At 61.0% G+C, this 17,145-nt stretch overlaps 4 protein-coding genes across 16 annotated transcripts in view; 3 read left to right on the top strand and 1 right to left on the bottom strand.

Moving 5' to 3' along the window:
- Nucleotides 1–4,368, top strand: part of ARHGAP39 (Rho GTPase activating protein 39) — a 57,704-nt gene extending 53,336 nt beyond the window's left edge. For 2 of the 3 annotated variants that reach the window (XM_070382594.1, XM_070382596.1), the window contains 5 exons: nucleotides 1,463–1,536; nucleotides 1,897–2,096; nucleotides 2,722–2,813; nucleotides 3,221–3,390; nucleotides 3,475–4,368. In XM_070382594.1, coding sequence (XP_070238695.1) covers nucleotides 1,463–1,536; nucleotides 1,897–2,096; nucleotides 2,722–2,813; nucleotides 3,221–3,390; nucleotides 3,475–3,669 — 731 coding nt within the window. In that variant the 3' untranslated portion in view covers nucleotides 3,670–4,368. Of the gene's footprint in view, nucleotides 1–1,462; nucleotides 1,537–1,896; nucleotides 2,097–2,721; nucleotides 2,814–3,220; nucleotides 3,391–3,474 lie in introns of those variants that run through there. The other variant, XR_011466807.1, reaches the window with a different exon arrangement.
- A 971-nt stretch (nucleotides 4,369–5,339) lies between these two features.
- C14H8orf82 (chromosome 14 C8orf82 homolog) lies at nucleotides 5,340–7,395 on the top strand. Of its 2 annotated transcripts, none has more exons than XM_070382665.1 (3): nucleotides 5,340–5,919; nucleotides 6,484–6,532; nucleotides 6,812–7,395. In XM_070382665.1, exons 1-3 carry the CDS (start codon nucleotides 5,656–5,658, stop codon nucleotides 7,255–7,257), a joined length of 759 nt encoding a protein of 252 aa, XP_070238766.1. In that variant the 5' UTR covers nucleotides 5,340–5,655; the 3' UTR covers nucleotides 7,258–7,395. The 2 variants fall into 2 exon arrangements, with proteins under 2 accessions (XP_070238766.1, XP_014337814.2); XM_014482328.2 differs by having other exon boundaries at nucleotides 5,686–5,950.
- Nucleotides 7,396–7,502: 107 nt separating this feature from the next.
- Nucleotides 7,503–12,754, top strand: LRRC24 (leucine rich repeat containing 24). Of its 2 annotated transcripts, XM_070382628.1 has the most exons (5): nucleotides 7,513–7,645; nucleotides 10,074–10,324; nucleotides 10,476–10,754; nucleotides 10,901–11,069; nucleotides 11,743–12,754. In XM_070382628.1, exons 2-5 carry the CDS (start codon nucleotides 10,157–10,159, stop codon nucleotides 12,657–12,659), a joined length of 1,533 nt encoding a protein of 510 aa, XP_070238729.1. In that variant the 5' UTR covers nucleotides 7,513–7,645; nucleotides 10,074–10,156; the 3' UTR covers nucleotides 12,660–12,754. The 2 variants fall into 2 exon arrangements, with proteins under 2 accessions (XP_070238727.1, XP_070238729.1); XM_070382626.1 differs by having other exon boundaries at nucleotides 7,503–10,324.
- A 379-nt stretch (nucleotides 12,755–13,133) lies between these two features.
- LRRC14 (leucine rich repeat containing 14) lies at nucleotides 13,134–17,117 on the bottom strand. Of its 9 annotated transcripts, XM_070382643.1 has the most exons (6): nucleotides 16,992–17,117; nucleotides 16,520–16,651; nucleotides 16,340–16,413; nucleotides 15,082–15,435; nucleotides 14,312–14,896; nucleotides 13,134–14,211 (listed from the first exon to the last, which is right to left on the bottom strand). In XM_070382643.1, exons 4-6 carry the CDS (start codon nucleotides 15,408–15,410, stop codon nucleotides 13,644–13,646), a joined length of 1,482 nt encoding a protein of 493 aa, XP_070238744.1. In that variant the 5' UTR covers nucleotides 15,411–15,435; nucleotides 16,340–16,413; nucleotides 16,520–16,651; nucleotides 16,992–17,117; the 3' UTR covers nucleotides 13,134–13,643. The 9 variants fall into 9 exon arrangements, with proteins under 9 accessions (XP_070238744.1, XP_070238743.1, XP_070238742.1 ...); XM_070382642.1 differs by having other exon boundaries at nucleotides 16,340–16,651; XM_070382641.1 differs by lacking the exon at nucleotides 16,340–16,413 and having other exon boundaries at nucleotides 16,992–17,116.
- Between the last annotated feature and the right edge of the window lie 28 nt (nucleotides 17,118–17,145).

The following is a 17,145-nucleotide window of genomic DNA, read 5'->3' as shown; positions in this document are numbered from 1 at the left end:
GCTCCCAGTGCTCAGGGTGCAGCCCAGGTTCCTTCTGCTTGAGCGCCATCCCTTCTCCCTGAGCCCAGAGCTTGCCCATGTGGGCCACATGGGCCAGGGGTGGAAGATTCCAAGCGCTGTGTTCCAAGTGGGCTAATGGGAGGCAGCAGCTAGGGTCTCTGCCAGGGGTCTGTGGGTCCCCAGGGACCTGAACCAGATTCTTCAGGGTTTAAACATCTAGAAGAAACATTCATTTTCATTCTGGTTCCTCTAAAATAGAACTCCGTCACCAGTTACGACAGCTGTTCCGTGATAACTAGAAATGAAAAGGTTTTTGTGGATGAGACATGTTTGTGTTCTTCACACTGAGGTTCAAGGAGCCCCATGTCCTCAGACATCTCAAGAAACTGCTTCCTTTGAAAAAGACTCTGTGTTTGGATTTGAGGCTTGGGTCCAGAGGCCCCTAGGCAGGTGGCACTCAGCAGAGGCAGAGTCTTACAGGGAAGGGGCCTGACCTGAGCCTGGGGGCACATGGTCCAGCCCCTCTGTCTGTGGCCCGGACAGCCCGGCCCAGGTGGCTCCTCTGTCCTGTTGCTCCTTCCCTTGCTTGCCTGGGCCAGGAAGGATGTGCCCACGTTTCAGACCCTCCTTGGACTAGGTCTCCTCCTAGCCCCTCTCCCTTCAAATCTGGAAAGACCCCAGCCAAGGTGCTCGAGGCCTTGCTCTCGGATTGCTGGCTCTGCCGCCCTCCATGACCACCAGTTAGAAAGCCTCTGTCCTTGAGAAAAAAGACCCATCCTCCCATCACCTTCAGCCCTCAGGCAGAGCCCTGAGTGGTTCTTGCCCAGCGTTGCCCTCCCAGCGAAACCAGGTTCAGGACTTGGGGCATCCACTCCCACTATCCCCCTCTCACATGAGCCAGGCCCTGCACCTCCCTCTCCCTGACTCCCACCCAGGCAGCCTTCAGCCACATGGGCATGGGACCCTGCAGGCTAAGGCCTCTCCCTGAGCTGCCCACGGCCTCCTGCTGGAATCAGAGCTACAAGAAGGCCTGCAGTCCAGCCAACCCAGAGCTCCGTCCTGTGTGACCCTGGGCAGTGGGTGCCGAGTGCCCACAGGCCTGCTGCACACAGAAATCCCCCTTCTCAGGGGTTCCCCAGGCCCTGCCCTATCCGGCCTGCCACTTCTCCAGGGAAACACCGCACCCCCAGCCTGCCCTTACTCGCTAGGGGGAGGGTTGGGTGGGTTGGCAGAGGGCTTCCTTCTGCAGTCTGGCTCCTCTGGAGGGGAGGGCAGTGCCTCCTTCCCTTCCACATAGGTTTACTTCAAAGCACAGCCCAGGAGAGTAAGGCCCTGGGTGCCCACGTTCTTACAAGAGCCACTTCTCCTTGCCCCTCTTGCTGCTTCCTCTCAGTCACTGGTTGGCCTGCAGCCCCTGCTCCTACATGTCCACACCAAGCCAACTGGTACCATTCTTTTCCAGGGGTGGCAATAAGCACATATGCCAAGTACTGTTACCACAAGCTGCAGAAGGCAGCCCTAACCGGGGCCAAGAAGGTATGAACTCCCTGCATTGCCAGGGAGAGGTGGGCGGGCACCCTGTGCTGGTGAGGCCCAGACAGAGTCCAGCGGGAGGTGGGACTGCAGACTTGGGAAGGGGGCAGGTGAAGTGACTGGCTCACCCTTCAACCTCTCACAGGGCAGAGGGTGTCACTTGGAGCTTCCGGTGCTGTAGGTGGCCCAACAGGAAGCCGCCGTGTTGACTTGGGGCCAGGGAGTTGGGGTGCTCTGGCTAGGCAGAGGCCTGGGGCTCACAGGAGAGGCGGGTGAACCAGGGGTAGGCCTTGCAGGGGTGTCAGGGGACAGAGGGCTGGGTGCTTGGCCACACTGGCACAGAGTGCTGGGCTGCCTTTGCAGGGGCTGAAGAAGCCCAACGTAGAGGAGATCCGACATGCCAAGAATGCGGTCTTCAGCCCGTCCATGTTTGGCAGCGCGCTGCAGGAGGTCATGAGTATGCAGAAGGAGCGCTACCCTGATCGGCAGCTGCCCTGGGTGCAGACCCGACTGTCGGAGGAGGTGCTCGCACTCAACGGCGACCAGACGGAAGGCATCTTCAGGTGCCCTGCAACCTGGGCCCAGGGTGTGGGGGCCTTGGGTGTCTCCACCAGTCTTGAGCAGTCAGGGCCACTGGGCACTGGGTCCCTGCCTCAGAGGAGCACTTCCAAGAGGCCAGCATGCCGGAGAGAGGCACCTTGGAGCAAATGGAGAGGCTGGGCATAGGACTGTTCCCCCTGAACTACATCATGCCTGAACCCAGGCAGGGGAGCTGGTCTGGGACAGTAATCCTTCAGAAATGGCCACCAGGGCCCCAGAGGGCACTTGGACAACAGCCATGGGCAGGGCCAGGAAAGATGCAGCAACTCTCAGCAAAGGATCCTCACCTGTGCATGGAGATGATAGCCCTGCCCCATGGGGGTGGCACATGGCCAGTCACCTGCCGTCATGACTCACCTGCCCAGGACAGTTGGGGAAACAAGCTTGTGGGTTTGGGCCTCAGGGATCATTCTGAGGAAGGGATCTGCATGGGGCTAGTCAACTGCAGGATGAGGGCCTGGGGCAGGGGACCCCAGCCACACCTCCCCTCCGATAGGAAGGAGGTCATTCGGGCAGAGAGGGGTCATGAAGCCCTGACCTGGAGGAAGCCCAGCTCCTCCTCCCTGAGACCTGCCATGTGCTCGGCAGAGTACCTGGGGACATCGATGAAGTGAATGCCCTGAAGCTACAGGTGGACCAGTGGAAGGTGCCTACAGGCTTGGAGGACCCCCACGTCCCAGGTGAGCCCCCAGCCCCGTCAGCAGGAGCAGCTGGAATGGTTCAGCCTTCACTGCTTCCCATGCAGAAGGGGCAGCCCTCTGATCCATTTCCAGTGCAGAGATCCACTGTCATTGGTCAGTCTCCATGGCTCAGAGTGGCTGTACAGCCCTCCTGATAAATCCTCTCTACAACACTTGCATGTCCTTCAGGACAGTGTCCCCACGCTTGGGGTCAGTCCTGACGGTCAGGACTAGGAGCCCACTGGCTTCCAGCCAGGTAGCCCACACCACTGTGTGGACACCTCCAGTCTGGTCCTGCCCCCTCGGCGCCAGCACACAATCACCGCCCCCCACGGCCCGGTTCACCCCTTGCTGCTGCCGGTCCCCAACGGCCCCACATGGCTGAACACCCCGCGCTGCGTTCCCAGCGTCGCTGCTAAAGCTGTGGTACCGGGAGCTGGAGGAGCCCCTGATCCCGCACGAGTTCTATGAGCAGTGCATCGCGCACTACGAGAGCCCGGAGGCCGCCGTGGCCGTGGTGCACGCGCTGCCCCGCATCAACCGCCTGGTGCTGTGCTACCTCATCCGCTTCCTCCAGGTAGGCGGTTGGCACCCCGCCCCCTCCGCGCTGCGCCCCGCCCCCTCCGCGCCCGGCTCGGGCCCACTCGCCGCTCCCCCGCAGGTGTTCGTGCAGCCTGCCAATGTGGCCATCACCAAGATGGACGTCAGCAACCTGGCCATGGTGATGGCGCCCAACTGCCTGCGCTGCCGCTCAGATGACCCGCGGGTCATCTTTGAGAACACTCGCAAGGAGATGTCCTTCCTGCGCGTGCTCATCCAGCACCTGGACACTAGCTTCATGGAGGGCGTGCTATAGCGCGTGGGCACCGAGGGACCGAGGGTGGGGACAGAGCCTGCCCGGGTGCGCCTGGGCAGGGGGGCACGCGGGGAGGGGGGAGGGGATGCCCCAGACGCGGAGGTAGCATGCCGGCTCCGCCCATGCCCGCCCCAGCCCTGGAACCCCCATCTCCCCCACCCTGGCCCTCGGCCTGAAGGCGCAGCCGGGGCAGAGGAGGGAAGGGCGCCTCCGCCCCGCCCCCGGCCTCTGGCTGGTTCTTTAGGCGCGACCCCGCCCATCGCCAGCCGCAGGTCGGTCTCGAGAAAGTGCCTTCTGTTTCCTGGAGCCAAGTGACACTGCCCCTCCCGGCCGGCCGGAGAGCACAAGCCGCCCTCCCTGGGGCAAGCCGTCTGGCTGGGTGCTGTGCTCAGGCTGGTCCAGCCCGGCTACCCCTCCCTTCCTCTGCCCTCCCTCTGCCCTGGGGGTCTCCTCGTCTTCGACTTTCACCCTCCCCAATTTCTCCCGCCCCCTACCCTACACCCGCGGCACCGCCCCCCCCCCGCCCGCCACCCGTTGCTTCCAGCGTGGTGACTGCACAGGAATTTGGGGTCTCCAGGGCTCTGGGCTGTCCACCACCAGAGCAGAGTCTGGCCGGTCCAGGGCCCAGTAGGCTCTCTGGGCGGGAAGGAGCCTCCAAGCCAAAGTCCTCCGGGGTGGGGGGCAGGGTTGGGCAGGCATTCTTGGGGCAGGGTGGGGGAGGGGCGAGAATATTTTTTCTTCGTGTAACTATAAATTCAGAATCTATCCCGCATCCCAACCCGCCTGTGTATAGAGATATAAATAGAGCGAAAGATATAAGAACTAAATTTGCTAATGACATAATCTTAACCCAAATGCTATTTATTTCTGAGTCGTCCTCCCCCATCCTCTGCAGACAAGTTGCTATCATTCCTTCATTTTCTTCTCCACCTTCTTGGCTTTGACCAAAAAGCGAATCCTGCCCTATCCCCGTCCAAAACCTGCAGCAGATGAGAGGGCAGGAGCCCAGAGCGGGGGACCAGAGGGGCACCAGAGGCTGTCCTTCCTCTAGTCCAGAGCGCGCGCGGGCAGGGTGAGGATAGGGAGGCAGAGGTACCTAGACTCTGTACATTTTCCATTTTGGAATTTTGGGTTCCAATCGTTGTAAAACTTAATTTATCCCCAGTTTATATATATATATATTTTTTAGAGTTGAGTTTTTATTTATTATTAAAAAATCCCAGCCCTGCCGAGGCCCGGTGTCCCCCTGGGAGAAGGTCCTGGGTCCGGTGGTCTCGAGGCTTGGGTACCGGCAGCCCGGCCAAAGACTCGCTCTGACGCATGGACTCGAGAGATGAAAACACTTTGTGCGAATAAAGTACGTATGGACACTTCCGAGTCTGTCGCCTCCCATTCTTTCCAGTGGCAGCGAGGCAGCTATCAGCAGCCAGTTGCCGGTGTGGGCACCCGGGTGGACGTAAGGTCAAGGGAGAATAGGGGAGGGGGAGCAGGGAGGGGTTCGGGGAGGAGAGGAAGGTACCTCCAGGGGATGGGGCGAGGCACCTGACTCCACTTGAGCCCGTAAGCTCGGCTTGATTGCCTGAGGGTGGGGTGGGGACGGCGGGAGGGATTCTGACCTATCGTACGGCCCAAGCTGGCTTAGGCTTTCTGGGCGGTGTTTATTCACCACCTGCCTTCAGCAGCCACCCTCACATGCAGGCTGCCCAGCCGGGCCGGCTTCCTGAGGGCGGGGGTACATTGCACGTACCTCGCTCACGTGAGGACAGCCAGTCTCCGCGGGCGGAGGGACAGGGCCTGCATGCCCAGCGAAGTTCAGGCCCAGCCGATGTCCCTATTCCCGAAACCGACCGCACCTGCGTCTCACACTAGAACCCCAACGTCGGGCGGTCCCGCTCGCCACCCTTTCCCCAGCCGGAACGCTGGTCGGCGTGCCCCTGACGCCTAGAGTGTCGGGAACGCCTGGGATTGGGAGGAGAGAGGAAGAGGATGGGGGTAGGTGGGGGACGAGCTCCTTGGCCGCAGACGGAACCCAAAGCACGAGGCCAAGACCGCCGGGGGACCGGTGTTCCCACAGCACCTGCCCCGCATGACCTCCGGCCGTTTCCGGCGCAGGAGGAGGATGTGGGCGATGAGCGGGGCGCTGCGGCCCTGGGCTCTAATCTTGGCGCGGTCCCCGGGAGCCCGGACCTACGCTGGGGGCGGGGGCGTCTCCTACACGCAGGGCCAGAGCCCAGAGCCTCGGACGCGCGAGTACTTTTACTATGTGGATCATCAGGGCCAGGTGGGCGGGGGCGGGGTCTTTACAGTAAGGCAACCCGGCCTCCCGGGTCGCGCTGGAAACACTAGGACGCGCGGCTATGGCCCCAAAGGGTTAGGCCCCCAGAGGACAACGTCCCGCGCCTGGCTGCGCCCTGCGGGCTTTGCATCCCCCGGTCCTGCGTCCCCCGCCGCCGCGCCTGATTTGGAAGCCCTGGCGGTGGCATCCACCATACACACAAGGAAGCAACTCAGACAGCCTATGCGGAAGAAGTGGCACATCTCATTAGAAACTAAAAGGGAGGAGGGAAGAGGCGCGGAAAGGGCATGCCAGCTGAGAGAATCTGTGCTTCAGGAAGTAAGGCGGGGGGCGCGGGATAGATGTGGGGAGGTCGGCAGGGCTCCCAAGTTTATCTTCCACGCGCCTCCCTGCACATGGTGTACACAGACGAGCAAAGAAAGCGGACATCAGCCCGGGCTCAGGCCCACCAGGCTCTTCTCGCCCTGGGACAGCTCTCTCGAGCTGTTACTCAAGGGCCACGGTCTGCTTCTCTGCAGCTTTTCCTGGACGACTCCAGAATGAAGAACTTCACCACCTGCTTCAAAGGTACCGATGCTCCTTCCACCCCCACCTTCCCTCTTCCTTCGGGAAAGGCTCTTAAGCGTTCGCGCTGCCCAACCTGCCAGCCGTCCTGCCCGCGTTAGGAGGCTGGCCGTACTGTGCTTAAAAGCCCCCTAACTGAAGTGAGGCCTGGGCGGCTGTCCGACAGCCGGCGCAAGCCCTTGATGTGGCCCAGGGAGAGCCGCCTGCCTGGAGCAGTAGGGCCCGGGGGACTCGGGGTCTGGCGTGCTGAGCAGTCACGCCCTTTCCCCCTCCTCCCCACAGACCCGCAGTTCCTGGTCATGTTCTTCTCCCGCCTGAGACCCAACCGCAGCGGGCGCTACGAGGCCTACTTCCCTTTCCTCTCGCTCTGCGGCAGGGAACGCAACTTCCTACGCTGCGAAGACCGGCCCGTGGTCTTCACGCACCTTCTGGCCGCGGGCCCCGCGCCCCAGCGCCTCTCCTACTGCGGCGGCGGCGAGGCCCTGGCTGTGCCCTTCGAGCCGGCGCGCCTGCTGCCTCTGGCCACGAATGGGCGTCTCTACCACCCAGCGCCGGAGCGCGCGGGCGGCGTGGGCCTGGTGCGATCGGCCCTGGCCTTCGAGCTCAGCGCTTGCTTCGAGTACGCGCCAGGCGCGCCCGAGCTGCCCTCGCACGTGCGCTGGCAGGGCCGCCGTTTCGCACTCACCATGGACCTGGCCCCACTCCTGCTTGCTGCCCCGCCGCCCTGAACCGCGGGCCAGCAACCGCTGGCACCCGCAGCGCCCCGGGCCGGCGGGCTGCGCACGCGCCACCCAGAGAGCGCGCCAGCCGAGTGCGCGTGCGCGGCGAAGGTGCTCCGCGGCCCCGCCCCGCCGGCGCTGTCCGAGGTGGCGCCGCGGACCGAGTCCCGACGCCGGCAGGGGCGGGGTCTCCGGGGCCCTACTCCCTCCACACACCCCCGGCCTGGGGCGTTTTCGTCCTCTGGTCTGCCTGGCCCTCGCGACGACGGATCGGGGCGGCCGGGCGGGAGGCGCGGGGGCTCCAGTGCGCGAGCCCGAGCGGCGCCCGTCCCTCCCCCGCTGGGTGCTGCTCTGTGGGCCGGGGTTCGGCGGGGGAGCCGCGCCGCGGGAGCGTCAGGTGAGGGGGCACCCGGCCCAAGGTCAGCGGGCGTGGGGCGGGATCAGGGCCCATCCTGGTTCTGTCTCTGTCGACTACTGAGAAGGGCGTGCGACCTGACGGGGACCACGCCCTGCCCTGAACTGCCCTGGACAGACCGCGCCGGAGGGGATGCAGGGGGCGCCTCGGGAGATCAAGGTTCGGGCCTCGCACTGCGCAGAAGAGCGAAGCGGGGCTTCCTCCATTATCCCTTCACTCACCCCTCCTCGCACAGATGGGCCCCCTGGAGACTGACAGCTGTTGCCAAATCCAGTATGTTACACCCCACCAGATTAGGAGGGTTTCCGCTGGGTTAAAGTATTTCTGAGCTAGCCTCCCCTGCTCTTCCTGCTTGAGTCCTCAACCATGCCCAGGCCAGCTCTTCCACACGTATCAGCATCTAGGGGGTGTCCACGTGAGCAGCAATCCTCTTAAGTCCTTAAGAAGAGGCCAAGAATCTTCTCTGAGAGGCCTTGCCGCTGAAAGCTGGGTGGGCACTCTAGGCCAGCCCTTTTGCTGAGGGAAGTGGGTCCCAGGGGCTGAGAATGCCCCCCAACTTCTTGGGGTTCACACACATTCTGAGACATCTGGTAATTGCCTCTGCCTAGACCAAAACAATTACATTAAAACTTTCACTGTGCTTGCTTCTGTTCAGTAATTTTAAATAACTATGTGACTTAAATTTAGAGCAAGATTTAAATAAACACCAAGGCCACTTGGTAACTTTCCACATTGGAGAAGGAAATGGCAACCCACTCCAGTATTCTTGCCTGGAGAATCCCAGAGACAGGGGAGCCTGGTGGGCTGCCGTCTATGGGGTCTCACAGAGTTGGACACGACTGAAGTGACTTAGCAGCAGCAGCAGCGTGAAGCCTTCCAGTGTGCTCAGTTAGTGCAAGATTTGTACTAAATCTGGCTTTCAGAGACGTTACCACTCACTCTTCTTCATTCAGCCTCTGTCGTGTGCTAAGTGCTGAGCTGCAGTGAGAAGCAAGGCAGACACCAAGTCTGCCCTCTGGATCTGTCAGCACAGCTAAGGATCTGGATATTAAAGCATGAATTTGTAAGTGCCGAAGAGGAAACATCAGAGAAGTTGGGTAACCTTAGTCTAAAAAAACAAAAAACTTTCCACATGACACACTCTTCCTAGTAGGAGACCTGGTGAACAGGCAGGAGTTCAGAGCAGAGACCATTTGAAGTGGAGGCTAGCTGATGGCACACCTCAGCCCCACCATCCAACTGGACTCATTGTGCTTTGAACTGGACTCGTGCCTTGAACTAGACTCAGGTCTTCTCTTTCTAGGATCACAGCTGCATGTGTATAAACCCCAAAACAAAACACTACACACTCCTTCAAAGTCCAGGAGGTCACTGAGCACAGAACCTACTTGGCAAACTACACTAGAAACTCAGTTGGTGACCCAAGGTTCCTTCTTTCACAGCCCAGTCATCCCAAGGACCCACCTAACCCAAAGATGGATGCATCTTTCTAGGAGTCAGCATGGCCCCACAGCTGAACTGGCTTTCCTATTTGTCTCATCCTCCAATTCTCTAGCAAGTTCCCTGAGAAAAAGCTCTAATTATAGCTAAGCTGTTCTACCCACTCCCACCCCAAGTAGGGCAGGGCTAGAGGCTGGACAAAAGTATGCCTCCATTTTCCTGTGGCTGGTGGCCCTCCCCCCCCCAACCCGAGGCCAGTTGTGCCCATGTCCTCAAGTCACAACAGGAAAATCCGAGCATTGAGGACACAGCATGAGTTCTAGGGATAAAAATGACGAGAGTAAATTCTGGATCAAAATTAGGTGAGGACAAGGACAAACACTAGCAACAGGGAGACTTGTGCCCTGTCCTGAGGTTATGCAAAGGACCCCTGATCTGGGCTCCATATCTTGAGGTTTCATGCCAGTGCTCAAGAGTGAGTTCATGCAGACCAGGGGATGTGTCTGTTCAGAGCCTATTCTTTCCCTTCTAGTCCATGCTTTGGTGACTGACCCTGAACTTTACCCACGTGTTCCCAAGCCCATACCAGTCTCTTGCAACTAAGATCCAAGGAGTGGCTGGATGTTGGGTTGTAGACACTTCAGTCCATGTGTCCACATGCATGAGCAGGAAACCCTTCAGTACCAGGCAGATGGGGGATGGGGAGAGAAAAGTGTTGGGGTGGCATAGGCTTCCTTCCTGTGGCCTGTGTGGCGAGACTCTGAAGACAAGAGAAATTCTAAATTGAAACCTGATGCTCCAGATCTTTGACTTTTTTTTAAAAAAAGCTTTTTATAAAGGAAGGCAATGAAATTTTACCAGTTTCTTAAACCGATTTCAAGCTTCAAAATTCAGACACGGTGTGTGCCTCCATTCATGCTTTTCGCTGGCTCTCAAATGTTAGGGACAGGCCTGCCAACCTGTGTTTCAGGAGTTGCATCCCACCGGGGCCAGACTGTAGGGAGGCTGCTGGAAAGGCTGCAGGCTTGTGCCCCGCGGCCGGTCCCGCGAGAGATGGCCCCAGGGGCGCCTGCACTGCTGCTATTGTCGCTGCTGTCTCTGCCGGGTCTCCCGCCTCGCGCTGCCGCCTGCCCCGCCGCCTGCCGCTGCTACAGCGCCACGGTGGAGTGCGGTGCTCTGCGACTGCGCGTAGTCCCGCCTGGAATCCCACCCGGGACGCAGGTGGGCACCGCGTGGGGCTGCCGGGCGGCGGTAAGGGGTGCCAGCGAAACGGAGGGACGGGTGTGTGAGCCTCCCCGTGGGTGAATGGGGCGCTCTAGGGAAAATAAAGACCCCTTCAGAGGGGTAAGCGCCGTCTCTCCCTCCGATACAGACGCTGTTCCTGCAGGACAATAGCATCGCGCGCCTGGAGCCGGGCATCCTGGCGCCCCTCGCCTCCCTGCGCCATCTCTACCTGCACAACAACAGCCTACACGCCCTGGAGTCGGGCGCCTTCCGCACGCAGTCGCGCCTGCTGGAACTGGCGCTCACTGGCAACCGGCTGCGCGGCTTGCGCGTCGGTGCTTTCGCAGGCCTGGCCCAACTGCGCGTGCTCTACCTAGCTGGCAACCAGCTGGTACAGCTGCTGGATTTCACCTTCCTACACTTGCAGGTGAGGTGGGAGGAGTGTGCAAGAAGGTCCTCCTGCACTGCCACCTGCCCTACTGGGCTGGAGTAGTGAAGGGGAGAAAAGGCAGCCCAGGCTAAAGGGGACCTGTCCCCAGGGCCCTTTTCTCTGATAATCTGTCTCTACTTCAGCGACTGCAGGAGCTGCACCTGCAGGAAAACAGCATTGAGCTGCTGGAGGACCAGGCCCTGGCTGGGCTCTCCTCACTGGCACTGCTGGACCTCAGCAGGAACCAGCTGGGCACCATCAGCCGGGAGGCCCTGCAGCCACTGGCCAGCCTGCAGGTCCTGCGCCTCACAGGTAATTCTTTCTGGAGGCAAGGGGCTCTCATGCAAAGGCAGCTTCCTTGGCCACAGTGGTGGCACTAGAGAGCCAGCCAGCTGTGGAAGGGGCTCCAGTGGCAGCCCTGGGGGGCGGGCAGCACTACCTACCCACAGCCATGATAGAAAGCTGCTAGGAACAAGGGTAGAGTCATAGTTGCCTAAGGGAGACAGAACATGTACAAAGCCCTGAACAAACCAGACAGCTGAGCAGCTTCCACATTACTGAGCCAGGAGAGGGCCTGCAGGAAAAAACTGGAAACATGACCAAGAGTGGGGACATTCCCTCCAGACAGCGCCTGTAGACAAAGCTGGCAGGATGTGCAAAGTCTTAGTGCTGGTGGGATGTCTATGTGGACACAGAGGTTCCCCTCAAATAGCAAAACTTGTGGCACGGAAACGCCAGGAACAGGAGCTTTCTCAGACTGGTGAAATGAATTGGACATGCATCACAGAACCGAGTTTGGGGTGTGTGTGTGGGGGGGGGTGGATGGGTGCTGCCCACTCTAAGGAGCCCCCTGTCAGAGAGAAGTGGCAAGGGTCCCACACGGTGTTAGGTAAGAGGGCTCCTGCTCTTGCCAACAACCCCAACCGCACAGGCTGTGTTCCAGAGCCACCCCTGAGCTACATGCCTGCTGCTGCTCCACCTACAGAGAACCCATGGCGCTGTGACTGTGCCCTGCACTGGCTGGGAGCCTGGATCAAGGAGGGAGGCCAGCGACTGCTCAGCTCCAGGGACAAGAAGATCCTGTGTGCAGAGCCCCCGCGCCTGGCACTTCAGAGTCTCCTGGAAGTATCTGGAAGTAGCCTCATCTGCATCCCACCGTCTGTGCACGTGGAGCCGCTGGAGGTGACAGCCAACCTGGGTGAGGACCTGCGGGTGGCCTGCCAGGCTTCAGGTTACCCGCAGCCCCTGGTGACCTGGAGAAAGGTGGCACAGCCTCGCGAGGGTGCACCTCGCGCCCAGGCGCAGCCGGAAGTTGGGTGGCGGGGCACAGGAGGTCTCGGGGCCTCCGACACCGGCAGCGGCATGCTCTTCCTCACCAACATCACCCTGGCCCACGCCGGAAAGTACGAGTGTGAGGCCTCCAACGCCGGAGGCGCCGCCCGAGTACCCTTCCAGCTCTTGGTCAACGTGTCCCGGCAGCAGCAGCTGGCACCCGCGCCGCCCCCGGCCGGCGGCCCAGTCAGCCACGAGCCCCTGCCCGAGACGGGCAGCATGGCCTTCCGTGCCCTGGGCCTGGCCACACAGACGGCCATCGCGGCTGCCATTGCGCTCCTGGCGCTCACGGCTCTGTTACTGGCGACCATGATCTGCCGCAGGCGGCGCAGGCGTAAAAAGGCGCCGGGGCCTTCCGGGGAGGGAGCGCTCTTCGTCAACGACTACTCCGACGGGCCCTGCACCTTCGCGCAGCTCGAGGAGCTCCGCGACGAGCGGGGCCACGAGATGTTCGTCATCGACCGTTCCAAGCCGCTCTTCGCCGAGGGCCCGGCGGAAGCGGCCGAAGCGCCTGGAGTCGCGCAGGGGCTCCCACTGCAGCCCCCCTCCGCCTACGAGATCCACTGCTGAGGGGCGGGGCGCGGGCTGATGACGTGGGCACCGCGGATTGGCCGGCCCGACTCACCCGCGCATGCCCCAGCGTGGTCAGTAAAGGGTGGAAGCTGCGCAGTGTAGCGAGCTGTGTATGCGGGTTTAGGGACGCGGGCGGGGCTGGGCGGGGCTGGGCGGGGCTGGAGCACCTGCGGACCCCTGCAAATGAAAGTCCTGGGACGCGAATGGAGGGTGCCCGGGGATAGGCTCCCAGCACCCCACTGAGACCCTCCAGAAATGATTCCCCCACTTCCCAAATTAACCCGACCTCCAGCTCTACATGTCTGCCTCTGGTCCCACCGCCCTTTGTAGGCCTGGACCTCTGAGATGTGGAAGAAGGGGACAGATTGTGGAAATGCCCAGAAAAACGAAGGGGCAGCAAACCAAAGACATGGTCCCCAGTGACCAGGCTGGGGATGACAGAACAGGAGATGAGTCACTCTAACCAATGAGGACAGAAAAAAGTCACAGATTTAAGTTCTAAGCACACTGCACGTTTGTACCTTTAAGACACCCTCTGGCACCAAAACCCAGAAGAGGTAAGCGGCCCCAGAGTGCCTAGGATCCCAACCCTCAGTGAAGTAGGCCCCTGTCCCAACTTCCAACCCAGAGCAATCTGCTCTTGGGGAGGGCCTAGAGGAAAACATCTCTCAGCTTGAAGACCCCAGGACACTGAAGGGCAGCTAAGTGCAGCCAAACCAAGCAGGGCCATGTAGGCCTGGAATCCAGCCCTCGGGCCCACAGATGGTCAGCCAGCCAGGGGAGCAGACGCAGGACAAACTGCACACGGTGCTGCAGAAAGCATGGGGAGGCTCAAGGCAAGCCCTGGAGCAAAGAAATCAGAGGCCACTGCCATTGTGTCAAGCCTCCACAGGGTTCCAGGATAGGCTCTGCCTACCCAAGGGGCAAGGGGTCTCCAGCAGCCCTGGACCCCCGGACAGTCTCTCACCCAGAGCTTGGAGGTCACAGGCTGAAGTAGTCTGCAGCCAGGCGCCCGTAGATGTCTGTGGTCCAGAGCACGTGCGCACGGCCTGAGGCCAGTAGCAACTGGTGCAACTCGGCCTCTACACGGGCAAACTTCTCCTCATTGATGGAGGCTTCCAGGAGGACAGAGGCAGGCGGTGGCCAAGGCAGGCCCTCGTAGCAGTCCACAGGGAAAGGGTGCACCACTGTGCGCAGCTCAGCCTGCACCACCGAGTCCCGCAGTAGCTCCCTGAGCCCTGCCACAGACAGTGGGTTGCCGTAGAGGCCGAGGTAGCGGAGGCTGGCACAACGAGTCAGCACAGGCAGTGTGGCTAGCAGCTGGGTATCGGCAAGCTGGCACTCGGTCAGCTCGAGGTGCAACAGTGTGGCTGCTGCTGCCTGCAACAGACCCTGGAAGGGCTCCAGCTGGCTCCCAGACAGGTCGTTGCCGCTCAGGTCCAACTTCTTGAGGTGGACAGCATGGGAGCTCCGTGCCAGAAAACGCAGGTCCTCAGGCAGCAGGGCACAGAAGGCTAGCTCCAGGCTCTCCAGGGGGCTCTGCAGGGTGCTGGGGTGGGGGGAAACACAAGGGGTCACAAATAGTCAGAGCCAGGGGAGGGCCTGCTGGAGGGGAAGGGAGAGGCGGGGCCATAGCAGAGTCCACTCACCTGAGCAGCTGGTCCAGCCGCCCTGAGAGGAGAGAGGAGCCCATGCTGAGCTCCCGCAGACAGGTGAAGCGGCCCATCTGGGCCAGAAAGTAGCGGAAGTTATCCTCACCGTCCACAGAGGGCTGTCGAGAGTCCCCATGCACATAGTGCAGCCGCAGGCTGGCCAGGTGCTGGAAGCGGGCCACGTGTGGGATGATGACGGACAGGCCGCGCAGGCCCAAGTTGTTGAAGCGCAAGTCCACGCGGCGCAGGCAGCCTGCATCCAGAAGCTGCAGCAGGGCCACTGTATTGCGCATGGGCAGGTCCTCAGCCCGCAGGTCCCGACAGCAGAGCCGCAGTGGGCTGCCTACACTGCTGCGGAGTGCCTCCCGCAAGAATGCATAGGAAGCCCGGTTCACCCGCAGGTCCACACGCACCTCCACAGGAACAGGGGCCTGGCCAGGCTCTGCAGTCCTGCCCTGCTGCTGTTCGATGCACGTGCGGGCCACAGCTGCCGTGCAATCCCACATGCTCATGGTGCCAGGGTCCTGCTCCACGCCGTCATCCAGGAGGCCCGTCATATCCAGCACCCGCAGCGTATGTTTCCTGGGAGCATGGGTGGGCTGAGGCAGGAGACAAGGGGACAGAGCCCACACCCACTCCCAGCCACCTTGGGACAGAAGCAACATGCCTATTTCTGCACTGAGCTCTTGTACCAGCCTGGAACCTCTTGGGGAGACCCACTCTGCATCCCCCCACCAGGCCTGAAGGTCCCTCCAGTGAGCCCATACCTGCAGAGGGGCTGCGTGCCAGGCTCAGTCTCCGGGGTGTGGAGCCGGGCAGTCAGGCCCAGGATCACAGCTTGCATGCTCTCTGTGCTGGGCCGCTCCTGCAGCAGGGCCCGGCTGCAGTGGGCACACTCCTGCAGCAGCTGCTGGAAGCTGAGCAGCGGGAAAGGCCAAGTATGTACCAGCTCACGCAGCACTACAGTCTTCTTGTCCATGAAGGCCACTTTGAACAGCAAGGGGAAGAGCTCTCTCGGCAGCAGGGGCAGGGCCTGGCAGGCAGCTGACTGGCACTGGAGCACCTGCCGTGTGCTCAGGAACACGAGGGTGTGCATGGCGCTAGGCCAGGCAGGAGGTCACCTGCAGGGAAGTGCCCTTCAGTGGGGAGGACAGACTCCAGCCCCACCCCCTCCATGCTGGTAGTGGGAAAGCTCAGCCTGGTGCTTGGCACAGAGCAAAGAACCATGGCTCTGACGAGCAAGTGCTAGATACTTCGCAATAGGCTGAAAAAAGGAGAAAGGAGAACAAGGCCACCCCCATCCTGGCCCCCGAGAAGCAGAGGGGCCTCTCTAGGGAGACAAAGCCACCAAGCAGCATGTAAACAGCACGGCTCCAGAGATGACCAGCCCGTGTCGGTGTGCTCTTGATGGCTGCTGCTCTGCAGGGCACACCACCTGTTTTTCAGACCTTCCAAATCACAAAGCCACTTATCAAGAGATCCTCCCCTTCTTAAATATAGGAAAAAGCCAACCCCCACCCGCCATCCTCCCACCCCTGGCCAAGCACTAGAGGGATGAGATAATCCCAGGGGCTGGAAGGTGCATCACAGCACCCTCTCTCAGCCGCCTCACAAGCTCCTGCAGGCTGCCCTTGGATTCTGCACAGCACAGCAAAGAGGAGTTGAAACTATAGATACAGTTTAATAAACAGCAGGACAAGTACAACGGACCAGAACCCAGTGAACTCTGAGTCTGAAGAACTAGAGTAACCCAAGCCCTCAACATGTACTATCTTCCAGGAGCACTGTCAGACATGGAGACCCCTGGAGATTTACAGAAAAAAGAATACCTAACCCATCGGTGTCCTTGCCATCTGTGTAAATGTCTCTCTTCCCTGGAAAACCATATTAAGAGGACAAGTATCAAACCCATGGGATTCAAAGACCCCAAACTAGGGACCTCTCCTGAGATAGGTAGAGGCGGCTGTCAATGGTATATCCAAGCTGACAAGGAGCACAAAAGAGATGCCTGAGACCACAAGGTACCTGCATGACAGCTCTGCTGCTGATTTACTGTGTGCCAGGCACCTCATCCTCAAAACTGCCTTCAGGCCACTTTCCTGAAAATAGTAGGAAACTAAGACCTAGGTCTTGCCAGACAAAGGTCCCGGGTAACGAGCTTGGGAAGGGTGGCAGACTGGCCCCAGAGCCCCAGCTCTTGCGGACCTCATACACAAGTCCTTAAGGCGCTGGTTCCTGAGAAGCCCGGGACGTCAACCCTCGGTCTCGCTCTGCCTGAGGATAAATCTCGCGAGGACGATTCATACCTCGCTGTGAGAGGACAGACCAACCGATCACCTGTCACGAGAGAAAATCAAAGCAGCCAGTGTGGTCACTATGGGAGGAGTCTCGGCGTGGTGGCCACCGTCCCCTCCCACCGGCCCACGGCTCCAGCGTTTCCCTTTAGACGCCCCCGCACGGCTCCTCCGGGCCTTCAGCGGCGGGAGCCCGTCAATTCGACGCCCTCCGTCTCTCCGGCGAGGCCTGCCTCTCGAAGACGGAGCGTCGTCCCCCAGGACCCGAGGCCGCTCAGCCCGGCACCCTACTCGGGTCTTCCCCTTCCCTCAGCTGCCCCGCCCGGGCTTCCGCCCCCGCCCCGCCCCCGCCCCCGGTGCGACGCCGCCCCGAGTGACCGCACCCTCCTTGTGCGGCCAGGCAGAGAAAGCGCCGCAAGCCGCCGTGCTCGGTCCCCAGCAGGCAGCCCGCGCTCAACCGGACCCAAGCCGCCGCCACCGCCGCCGGCCCCGCCTCGCCGTACGTCGCGCTCCGCCTGCGCCGTCGCGCGCCGCGAT

Source organism: Bos mutus, chromosome 14, assembly GCF_027580195.1.
Source record: "Bos mutus isolate GX-2022 chromosome 14, NWIPB_WYAK_1.1, whole genome shotgun sequence".
Classification (NCBI taxonomy): domain Eukaryota; kingdom Metazoa; phylum Chordata; class Mammalia; order Artiodactyla; family Bovidae; genus Bos; species Bos mutus.
This window is presented reverse-complemented; position numbering and strand designations above follow the sequence as displayed.

Bases quoted from the DNA above. Each gene is read 5' to 3' on its own strand.
- C14H8orf82 (XM_070382665.1), top strand. From the start codon at position 5,656: ATGGGGGTAGGTGGGGGACGAGCTCCTTGGCCGCAGACGGAACCCAAA. The intron at 5,920-6,483 runs GTACTTTTACTA...GCTTCTCTGCAG, and splicing joins CCAGAGCCTCGGACGCGCGA to CTTTTCCTGGACGACTCCAG. The intron at 6,533-6,811 runs GTACCGATGCTC...TCCTCCCCACAG, and splicing joins CTTCACCACCTGCTTCAAAG to ACCCGCAGTTCCTGGTCATG.
- LRRC24 (XM_070382626.1), top strand. From the start codon at position 9,950: ATGAAATTTTACCAGTTTCTTAAACCGATTTCAAGCTTCAAAATTCAG. The intron at 10,325-10,475 runs GTGGGCACCGCG...CCTCCGATACAG, and splicing joins GAATCCCACCCGGGACGCAG to ACGCTGTTCCTGCAGGACAA. The intron at 10,755-10,900 runs GTGAGGTGGGAG...TCTCTACTTCAG, and splicing joins TCACCTTCCTACACTTGCAG to CGACTGCAGGAGCTGCACCT.
- LRRC14 (XM_070382642.1), bottom strand. From the start codon at position 15,410: ATGCACACCCTCGTGTTCCTGAGCACACGGCAGGTGCTCCAGTGCCAG. The intron at 14,897-15,081 runs GTATGGGCTCAC...CCATGCTCCCAG, and splicing joins GGCACGCAGCCCCTCTGCAG to GAAACATACGCTGCGGGTGC. The intron at 14,212-14,311 runs GTGAGTGGACTC...CCCCCACCCCAG, and splicing joins CGGCTGGACCAGCTGCTCAG to CACCCTGCAGAGCCCCCTGG.